Source organism: Cyprinus carpio, chromosome B7 (genome assembly GCF_018340385.1).
Source record: "Cyprinus carpio isolate SPL01 chromosome B7, ASM1834038v1, whole genome shotgun sequence".
NCBI classification, from domain to species: Eukaryota; Metazoa; Chordata; class Actinopteri; order Cypriniformes; family Cyprinidae; genus Cyprinus; species Cyprinus carpio.
In genome coordinates this window covers 9,570,896-9,581,665 of record NC_056603.1, presented here as the reverse complement: position 1 = coordinate 9,581,665, position 10,770 = coordinate 9,570,896, and the positions used below count along the sequence as shown (strand labels likewise).

Here is a 10,770-nt window from a genome sequence, read left to right as displayed (position 1 = left end):
GTAACATTTCGAATAAGCAGTAGTACCTAATGAATAAGTACTAGTATCTAATAAATAAGTACTAGTATCTAAATAATATGTACTAGTATCCAATGACTATGTACATAGTGGTACCTAATAAATAAGCACTAGTATCTAATGAATATGTACTAACTTTACAAAAGACACTACCTAAAACATAAGAACTAGTAGTTAATGAATAAGTGCTAGTACTTAATGGAAAAGATACTAGTATCTAAAAAACAAGTACTAGTAACATAAATTAGGTACTAGTGCGGTTTATAGATCAAATGTTAAAACGGCTTGCCATAAGCACATTAATATAAAATTCTACTTAGATTTAAGGCCAGACTCGTCCAATCAGTCAAAACTTTCACATCCAAATATGTGTGTGTGTGTATATATATATATATATATTAATAACTTTTAATATAGCTAATAAAATCGTTTGAAATGTCCAAATTTGGTTGTTTCCTTTTAAAGTCAGTGGCGTAATTTAAGATTGCAATGGTCCATTGCTTGTTTGTGGGAAATGTATGTCCTCCTCTAAAGCCTTACAATAAGCATAATACAAAGACTCTGATCTGCACTTCACAGACAAACGCTCAATTAACAACTCGAGATGTGCTGCGGTAATTGATACAGGATGGGCCTGTGTGTATATTCGGAGTTCGCCCTTTGAAGTCGAAAAACAAGCTACTAGTCAAATGTTTATTCCAGTAGAACCTGCAAGTCACCGGCAATATCCCAATTTGATCAAATTCAAAACACCCACAGCAGACAAACCCATCATTAGTTCAGACTAGTTCCAAATTAGATTAAGGGGCACCTAAGCCAAACCTGATTGGCTGATTCGAACGTTCAACGATTCGAACGCTTCACAGCTGATACATATTTTAAAGGGGACGCGGAAACGGAATCCGGGTCAGCTTTAAAACAACAGGGCGAACAGTTTTCGGTACGTGGGACTTGCCAGGCACAGGGTGTAGTCCGCGTCTTTCATCTGGAATAGAGCAGCGGAGTCAAGTGTTTGTCCGGAGTGCAGTCGGGTTTAGCGTCACTTTTTAAACGACAACCAACCAAGTTTTGTTAAGCTGCTGTTGAGTTTTGTAAAGCTGTCTAAAATGTTTGAGGTAAGCTTGTCTTGTCATCTATTTCATTCTCTTATTGTCCACATCTGTGTCTAATTATTATTAAAGTGTCTTGGGTAACAAAATACAGAGTAGCTTTTTACTTCGAGTCACTGAAATGTGTTACCATTTCTATTAACTTAAGTTGTAAACTTGATAGTGATTTTAGGCCATGGTAAATGAGAAGGTGTAACTGGACCTGACATGTAGGCAATGTTATTGTGTGTGGTGTGTGTGTGTGTGGTGTTTTTTTTTTTTTTTTTTAATGGATTTTGGGCAGTGTAATTTTTACTATTTCTAAAAATGCATAAATATTTGATTTCTAGGCAGTAGTTCACAAAGTTTACTATGATTTCTAGACAGTGGTAAAAATGCTTTTTAAAAATGATCTTGGGAGTAGGTGAGTTTAAAATGGTTTTTTTTTTCTTTTTCTCTCTCTTCCCAGACTAGTACAGATAACCTGTTTCTGTTCCCCACTGAAGGCCTGAATGAGGCTTTCTTCCCTGAAGAGGGTTTAGCCAGTGGGAGCTTGTCTCTTGCCAAGGCCTTGCTTCCCCTGGTTGAGTCCCCATCACCCCCGATGACGCCCTGGCTCTGCTCCACCCGCTATAAGACAGAACTGTGCAGCCGATATGCTGAGACAGGTACCTGCAAGTATGCCGAACGCTGCCAGTTCGCCCATGGACTCCATGATCTCCACGTACCCTCCCGTCATCCCAAGTACAAAACCGAGCTGTGCCGTACCTACCACACTGCTGGCTACTGTGTCTATGGCACACGGTGTCTCTTTGTGCACAACCTTAAAGAGCAGAGGCCTGTCCGTCAACGGTGCAGGAACGTGCCTTGCCGTACCTTTCGTGCATTTGGGGTTTGCCCCTTTGGTACCAGATGCCACTTCCTGCATGTGGAGGGTGGTTCAGAATCAGATGGTGGAGAGGAAGAGCAAACCTGTCAACCTATGTCACAGTCCCAAGAGTGGAAGCCTCGAGGTGCCCTCTGTCGCACCTTCAGCGCTTTTGGTTTCTGTCTCTATGGCACCCGTTGTCGATTCCAACATGGGCTTCCCAACTCGATCAAAGGTGTCAACTCAACCCACACATCCTGGCCTCATCAGATGACCAATAGGGGATCTCTTTCACCTGTGTCAGATGCGTGCTCGTCACAATCTCCACCGTCCTCGTCCCCTCCGTCTGCGTTGGCTTCGCCGGTGTACCCTGAGGGTTCTGGTCCAGTCACACCACCATCGGTAGAAGCAGTAGCCAACAACGCTTTCACCTTCAGCAGCCAACATCTGAATGACCTTCTGCTCCCCCTGGCCCTTCGGCTCCAGCAGCTGGAGAATGTTACCAATGCTGGTCCTCAAGATGCTGTGGATAAGCCACTGTTGTTAAGTCTGTGGCAAGATGATCCAAGAAGCTAACTGCTGTGAGCTTTAACTGTGACTGTATTGTGCCAAATTTATATTAACAGTTTTTATTTAGTTGTGTACAGTGTCTCTTTGCAACCTATTTTTAACTGCCTTTTTTAATTCAAGTCTGTCTTGTACTTCTGAGGCCACTTATTTTTGACTGACTGAATGAAGCCCCTTAAGTGTAAATTGAGACCACTTTACTGGTGTATTTATGAAGGATTTGACTATGTATGTTTCTAAATTACGGATTTTAAAACTTTAATGACTTAAATTATTTTAAAAACATCAGCATCCTTTGCTCTCAATAAAACCTCCTAAAAAGATTTGTTTGGGTTTTTTTTTTTTTTAATTTTTTTTTTTTACTGTAACGCTAACTAATGACAAGGTTTTTTTTTTTTTTTTTTTTTTTTTTTTTTTTTTTTTGGTCCATAAGGTAAATGACTTAATACTAACATAAGGTAAACAACATTCTGTAAAAAAAAAAATTAACCGTAATATTGACTGAGGCTATGTCAGATTGAATTTTTTTTTTTTTGGGGGTGGGGTCAGGGAATATGATTATATATGTGTGCTTATGGCTGCTTTGAGTATTCTATGGTATTAAGACCCTTTTACACCACAAACTATCAATATTGATACAAAAATATCTAAAATGTTTTTCATTTTTCCTCACTGTCTTTGTTTACTGATCTTGGAAACCATAAAAGATAATTTCGTGAACCGATTCGTTAAAATGAGTCAAAATACCTAAACCCAGAATACATGCGCATGCGCGGCACTAAGACCCTGTAAGCCAATCAGGCGCGTCCCCACAAGTTCACCAACAGTGTGCTGTATAAGCTGTCTGGAGAGCTTAGCTGCTTGTGCTAATGTAGGCATATAACGCTGGTAAAATATAATAAAATAAATGTAACGTGTATATGAACTGATACGTCATCAATCGTCAACAGGAAGGTAGGGTGCATGTTTTTTAGCCACATTTTTGATTACAAGCGTGCTAAGTGAGCCTAAAGAGAGTTGAAAAGAGGCTGCCGCGCAACCTTCTCGCTATAGCTCTAAATCTTTAATGTAATTTACAGCGTCTTTATTTAGTGATCTCACTAACGTAAAGATGACAGAGAGAGAGGAACGGCGCTTCGCGGAGGTGCCCCGAGAATCCATCAAACTAATGGCCGAGAGCACCGGAGTGGAACTCAGCGAGGAGGTGGCAGCTCTGCTGGCGGAGGATGTGTGCTACCGCCTCAGAGAGGCAACACAGGTCACATACGACTTCATGATTTCACCATATAGATTATAATTTCATGCATTGCATGCTACTGTATATGGCTATGTTTTAATGTCCTCTGCAAGCTGTTCTGATGTGTTCTACTGTCTCAGCAAGGCCATTCAAGTCACTTAAATATTCACGACTGTCATTCAGAGGCTTTTACTGATTATTGTACATGCATTGAATGCTCTCATACATGCACCCGTCTTATTACTTATTAAAAGCAATAGTAATGTGTGCTGTTATTCCAGATTTCAGATTATAACTGTTATCTCAAATGCATTTCATGCTCTTGTACATGTAGATGTCTTGTTCTTTGTTGTGCTGATGGATACTACTGCATAAGAGATGCATGCTCACATGCACCTAAGTATTGCTTTAAAGCTGTGCTGATTTGTGCTGCTGTCTTATAAAATGTTTCATGCTGAAGTTTTGTAGATGTTATTTTGCCTCCATGTTTATATTCTCCTAAAGCATTTGTAATAATTAAGTGCCATTAAGTCTGTACATTTCATCTCTTTGTTCCATTACAGAACAGCTCACAGTTCATGAGACATGCAAAGAGAAGGAAGCTGAGCGTGGAAGACTTCAACAGAGCGCTACGGTGGAGCAATACTGAGGTATATATTCGTCATTCTGTTTGAAAGAGTTTTAAATGTTAATTTGCATTGTGGTGTTTGTTTGTTACACTTCAACATCTGTAGAACAGCATTACATCTGCTGCTGTTTTTTTTTTTTTTTTAGACTGTTTGTGGCTATGGTGCACAAGATGCCCTACCGTTCCGTCCATTAAAGGAAGGAGAGCTTTTCTTTGTTGAGGATCGGGAGATAAATCTGGTTGAGTTGGCACTTGCTACTAACATCCCCAAAGGCTGTGCAGAGACGATGGTTCGAGGTATGGCGGGTATTATTACTGTAACGTTTTCAAGTTTACTATCTTGCATTTTTAAAAAAGACATGTCTGCTTTGTGTCATTGGCAGTGCATGTGTCATATCTTGATGGAAAAGGCAACCTGGAACCTCAAGGCACAGGTAAACCTCAAATATCTTAATTTCTGTTTATTTTAATTGACTTATCTGGTAAAAATAACATACTGTAAGTATTCAATAGTTCACCCAGCTCTATTCTGTGTTGGTTTATTTGTGTTGTCTTATTAGTGCCCACTGCTGTTCAGTCTCTATCAGAGGATCTGCTGAAGTATTACCAACAAATAACACGAGCCATTTTAGGAGAGGACCCACATCTCATGAAGGTACTTACTAGGGATGCACGATAAATCGCATGTGATTGTCACGTGCATCTCATCAGTAAAGCCAGTTCTGTGATAAGTAATAAATCTCCATGACCTGCTTTCAGATGGAGCGGCATTTAATACACAGAGCCATAGTTCACAGACAAACTGTAGTGTATTTATTTTATTAATGTGTCTAGTGTTTTCTCTTGCTAGTATAATAATGTTTTTCTTTCTCCGTTAGGTGGCTTTGATAGACCTCCAGTCCAATTCAAAGATCGCTGCCCTCCTGCCTTACTTTGTTTATGTCATCAGTGGGGTAAGTTTGTCCATGGCATGCAAAATCAAATATTTCTTTATATTAGGGCTGCAACTAACGATTATTTTGCTAATCGATTAATCGGTCGATTCTTTTTACGATTAATCGATGAATCGGTTTATGTACTTATATTTTAGTTTTGCCCATTTTTTTTCACCCAAGTAAATTATTAACAAAGGGTCTTTATCATTCAACATAGACTTTTTAGAGATTTTAACCATTTTGCATTGTCATATCCTCATCAAAAACATACCTGGAGTTGTGTTTTATTATGTGATGGTTATCCTTTGTCAAACTCTTCTGCAATCAAAAACACTGACCCATACATACTCTAGCAAATTTCACAAGGAGGTTTCAAGTAATGTTTTCACCATGACAGTCCTTAGGGCTCCTAAAGTAGTTTAACATCCCGAACAAAGCTTATTAAGGAATCTTTCAGAACATATTTTCACAAAGAATAAGAATAAAACAGAATAAAATTGCAGTAAATTGCATTTTATTATTTTTTTCCTGTAAACACACAGCTTATACCTGGGAAACAGCTTTATAGCTTATGGTGAGAAATTGTAAACAATCCTTCGAATAAAGTGCCAATGGCATGAAACCTGAATGGAACTCACATTTTAAAGTAAAATTTAAAGTAAAATCCATCAGAAGGTTGTCCAGAAAAAAAATTGGACACACACAAAAAACCTGCTGTGTGAAAAAGAGCAGTGAATACTTAGAAAAAAAGTGCATTTCAAATACATTTAAACATTAACCTCTCTCATTCAGTCATGCTGCAAGACTGAATTATGAACTGGTAAACGACAAAGCTTTAAATGTTAATTGTTAAAAAGCAATGTTATCAGCTTTTACGACTAAACATTTGCAAACAACATTGTACTGCAGAATCTGCACAAATAAAAGTCTGCACACTGTGATTTTCATCGGATTTAAATATGTAGTGGTCCTTTTAACAGTGCAAAATTCAAAACTGTAATAAAGCGATAAAATGTTAACAAAACAGCTTATGCCTGAACTGACAGGAATTCGACTACCTGTGGGAAATGAGGCAGAACACTATTCACTCATTATTTGAGAAAAACTTTGCATTGCAGTGCAAAAAGGTCAACATGTCCAAATGTTCAGGGCTTAGGCTTGCTCTTTTTAGAGGATATGTTTCCTGCCGCAGAAAAAACAGCCGCAGTTTACAGGTTACTCTTCTTTTTTGAAGGCTCAAAGTAAAGTGCTCCCACACTTTGGATGACTTCGTTCGATTAGTTTTATCTTCCGCTTTTTTCTTTTTCTTTCTCGAGCTTACTCCACTGCCGCCTGCCTCACCCATCACGCTGAATGCTGCAGAGACGCTGTGCTGGAAGCACGTGACATAAAACGAGGCCAGCTATTGGCTATTCGGTGCTTCTCCTGCTGTACTGGCTGAGTAAAACCTCCGGTGGCTCATTACTGCCACACTTTGGTCACCGCAGATTTAAAATATGCACGAAATGAGCTGCTTACGGCAAATAAAAATTATTTAGCAACGAATCGATTACTAAATTAGTTGACAACTATTTTAATAATCGATTTTAATCGATTAAATCGATTAGTTGTTTCAGCTCTACTTTATATGACCCTTTTTTGTAATTACTGTAAAAATGTGCACCTTGATTCATATTGTATGATTGTCTTTCTTTCCTCTTTCTTAGGTAAAGTCAGTAAGTCATGATCTGGACCAGTTGAACAGACTCCTGCACATGGTGAAGAGTTTGGTGCAGAACCCGTACCTGTACCTGGGCTCATACGTGCGCAGTCTGGTGTCCAGTGTCATGTACTGCATCCTGGAGCCTCTGGCTGCTTCCATCAACCCCCTCAATGACCACTGGACCCTGAGAGACTATGCAGCCCTTCTGCTCAGCCACATCTTCTGGTATTTCTTTAGCATCCTACAGTAAAGTAATACTTGTTAAATTATGAACTTTTATAGTAAGTGTTCTGGTAAGCTGAAACTTTAATCAAACGATCCAGTTCAAACACTAGTCTGACTGATTGTTTTTTTTTCTTTTTCATGTTGATTTGTAGGACACATGGTGATCTTGTGAGTGGGCTGTACCATCAGATCCTTCTGTCTCTGCAGAAGGTTCTCTCCGATCCGGTTAGACCTCTCTGTTCCCACTATGGAGCTGTAGTGGGTCTGCATGCTCTCGGCTGGAAGGTAAACACAGACAGCACAATACCCACAAACACAAATATGCTTTTTACTACTAAATATCACACTGTTTGTGTGTATGTGTTTTGACACAGGCTGTTGAACGTGTGCTGTATCCTCACCTCCCTGCCTACTGGGCGAATCTACAAGCGGTGTTAGATGATTACTCCGTGTCCAACGCTCAGGTGAAAGCAGACGGCCATAAAGTCTATGGAGCCATTTTGGTAAGTACAGTACTTTAGACAATGACTGTGGTGCATATGTTTCTTTTCAGGATGCTGATATAAATGTATTGATTTATTCAAGTTCTATGTTTGTCAGCATATTTAATTTTGCTGGAAACCACAGAGTCCTTAAAGCTGCTCTTTTGTTAACAACAACTGGTTTATAAGAGCTCCTCATCGCAAGTTTGGAAAGATGGTTTGAGCATTTTGTGTTCCTAGCAAATCAAAGGCTATTCTTGCTAAGGAAACTGAAAGAATTTTGTGTGAGCAAAGCTGTGTTGCAAAGAGTTTATACAGGTTTAATTGAGAGTGTTTTAGGGTATAATATAACTGTGTGGTTCGGACGAGTTACTTCTGCGAATAAAGTTAAATTAGACAGAATTATAAGAGTAGCTGGGAAAATTATAGGATTAAAGCAAAAGACAGTCGCTCAGTTATACCAAACTGCTGTTCAGAGAAAAGCTTTGATTATAACGAGAGACACAACACACCCCTTGAATCATGATTTTGAATTATTACCATCACGTCGTTGTTACAGAACACCAAAAGCAATGAAAGCAATATATAAACAAACCTTTGTACCAAATACAATAAGTCTTTTGAATAAGAGGTAGGAAATGTATATATTTAATTTTGTCATTGTGGATGTTGTGTATGGTTAGATGCATTTATTGGATGTTGTGTATTGTTAATTGTTTTGTGATTGTATGGTGAGACCAAAGATCAAGATGTGCACATATTTATTTAATTAAATTGCAGTGCTTAAAAGCTATATTGAAATTTCATTTTCATTATTCACATACCTTCCATCCAACACTTCATTAGCCCAGCCTAAATGTCTCTTATCTAAACCTCTGAAGTCAAGTGACCACTTTACTTTCCTCCCTGAAGGTGGCGGTAGAGCGTTTGCTGAAGATGAAGGCTCTCAGTCTGACCTTGGCAGCAGAAGGAAGCAGTGCTGGTCTACCAGGCACTACCACAGGGGCTGTCGGCTTCAGAGAAAACTCGCCTGGCCTCAGCCCACCTCCCGAGCCTCTTTCAGAACCCCCTCTTGGTATTGCAAGCCATCTCCAAGCAGGTGGAGCTGGCTGTCAGTGGGAAGAGTGGACTCCTGTATCTCTTCCTGCCATGTACTGTGAACTCTACTCCTTTTTTGGAGACAGTCTGGCTGTACGCTTCAGCACTGACCCGCCACTAGGTGGTGCCCCACCTCCAGGTCCCTGCCAACCACTAGAGGGCAGGAAAGAGCCAGCAAGCAGTGCCCCCAATCTTGAGAATACACGGAAAATGCCCCAGCTAACTGCCAGTATGAATATAAGCCCACGACAAGATGGAAGCCCTCGTATGGAACCACAACCACCTAGTCTGGCTGCTACCGTCCCAGGGAGGTAGGAGTGGAACAACATCCTAGTAATTTTCTCCATAGGGGAATTGATCCTGCCACAGGTTAAAAACAAAATCAGAATTGTGAGAGATATAACGTTGCAATTCTGAGAAAAAAATTCAAAATTGAAAAATTGTGAATTGTGAGAAAAAACGTCCGAATTCTGAGATAAAATTTGCAATTACTTTTTTAATTTTGTAGAAAACAAAAGAAACATGATGTTAACACAGGGAAAAAAACAAAATATTTAAGTTTTTTGGAAAAAGTGTTATAATTGCTAGACAGAAAGTCTAGAAAGATAAAACTATAAAAAGTCTAAATTGTGAGATGAAGAAGTCGCAATTACCTTTTATGTTTTTTATCCTGTGGTGGAAAACAAGTTTCCATAGATTGTTAAAGTCCGCGTGAACTGGAAGTTTGCGACCGATTTTACTTCTGTATTTTGACTTACTTCCGAGAGAAATGGAATATTGAATGAGGAAAGCAGAGGGCATGTTTTTTCCTCCATTGTTCAAATATATTGGTTATATGTATCTTTACATTTCAAATCTTCTATTTATTTCTTTTTGATTGCCGTTCGCAGTGTTTCATGGGATTGTTTTTTTTTTTCTTTTCTACTATTCAATCCATTTAGTCTCGTATCTTTGTCTTTTTGTCCAATTTTCAAATACAAATAATGTAATATTGTGATTCACCTTGTAACTGGTTGGAACATGGCTTCAACAAAGACTTTTTAAAAATCCATATGATGAAAATGAATGGGAAAAATACTAAATCCCTGCCATAAATGATACTGACCCAAGTCTTTCTATTTAGAACTGTCCAAAATGTTTAGCAAAACTCGGTTCATGTTATGATGATCACATTTTGTTTTGTGTTGCTAACTGGTGGTGTCTTTTTGTCCCGTGTCTGCAGATCTCTTTCCCGCTCCTCCTCCTTATCTTCCGTCTCACGTTCCAGGTCATCTTCGTCACGTCCTGGTCGTTCGACCAGCCAATCCCGAGACATTTTCCCTAAATCCCGCTTCCCGCTGCCTCAGGCTGGACCTCCTGCTTTTTCTTTCATCATTGGCGGGCGGCAGATGGGGCGACGCTGTCTGGGACGGCGCTTCCAGACAAGCTTTACTCCAACTCCACCTCTTACTACCCTCCCACCTCGTGCTTATGCCCACAAGCTACCGGTCATAGGGAGAGTCAGCAAACCTGTGCGCCGATGGACGTGTTCCCATTACTCACTTCACCTGCCGCTTTAAAAATCCATGGATGATGTATGTGATGTTTAGAGACACATGATCACAGTGACATCAAATGGCCCTAATCTTTGTAATTACAGATAAACAGTTTTATATGCTCTACGCAAACAAGACAGTTTTATTGTGAGGAAATTGTTTTGAATCAATATCCAGGATTTTTGTGCTATAGCTCTACTGATTCTGATCAGTAGCATCAACTTTGAATTCTCTTATAGTAATTTCTGTTTGTATTGCAGATTGTATAATAGAACCTGACACCAAATAGAGTTTATTTTTTAAAGTACTTACAGCAGGATGAAGCTCAACAGATACTTCTATATGATTGCTTTGTTTATTAGAGTATTTATGTATGAGTAAATGTTT

At 39.2% G+C, this 10,770-nt stretch overlaps 2 protein-coding genes across 4 annotated transcripts; both read left to right on the top strand.

Moving 5' to 3' along the window:
* Positions 1-919: 919 nt before the first annotated feature.
* Positions 920-2,864, top strand: cth1 (cysteine three histidine 1). The gene is made up of 2 exons (XM_042727129.1): positions 920-1,133; positions 1,576-2,864. Exons 1-2 carry the CDS (start codon positions 1,125-1,127, stop codon positions 2,548-2,550), a joined length of 984 nt encoding a protein of 327 aa, XP_042583063.1. The 5' UTR covers positions 920-1,124; the 3' UTR covers positions 2,551-2,864.
* A 467-nt stretch (positions 2,865-3,331) lies between these two features.
* On the top strand, positions 3,332-10,770 carry taf6l (TAF6-like RNA polymerase II, p300/CBP-associated factor (PCAF)-associated factor). Of its 3 annotated transcripts, none has more exons than XM_042727125.1 (12): positions 3,332-3,495; positions 3,621-3,799; positions 4,342-4,428; positions 4,553-4,703; positions 4,790-4,840; positions 4,967-5,061; positions 5,285-5,359; positions 7,048-7,268; positions 7,421-7,553; positions 7,643-7,771; positions 8,663-9,159; positions 10,071-10,770. In XM_042727125.1, the coding sequence occupies exons 2-12, from the start codon at positions 3,653-3,655 to the stop codon at positions 10,405-10,407; spliced, it is 1,923 nt and encodes a 640-aa protein (XP_042583059.1). In that variant the 5' UTR covers positions 3,332-3,495; positions 3,621-3,652; the 3' UTR covers positions 10,408-10,770. The 3 variants fall into 3 exon arrangements, with proteins under 3 accessions (XP_042583059.1, XP_042583061.1, XP_042583060.1); XM_042727127.1 differs by having other exon boundaries at positions 3,349-3,495; positions 3,634-3,799; XM_042727126.1 differs by lacking the exon at positions 3,332-3,495 and having other exon boundaries at positions 3,528-3,799.

What these genes read in the sequence shown, in the direction of transcription:
- taf6l (XM_042727125.1), top strand. Translation starts at nt 3,653, where the DNA reads ATGACAGAGAGAGAGGAACGGCGCTTCGCGGAGGTGCCCCGAGAATCC. An exon ending in TACGGTGGAGCAATACTGAG is followed by an intron (nt 4,429 to 4,552) that starts GTATATATTCGT and finishes TTTTTTTTTTAG; the next exon opens with ACTGTTTGTGGCTATGGTGC. An exon ending in AGGACCCACATCTCATGAAG is followed by an intron (nt 5,062 to 5,284) that starts GTACTTACTAGG and finishes TTTCTCCGTTAG; the next exon opens with GTGGCTTTGATAGACCTCCA.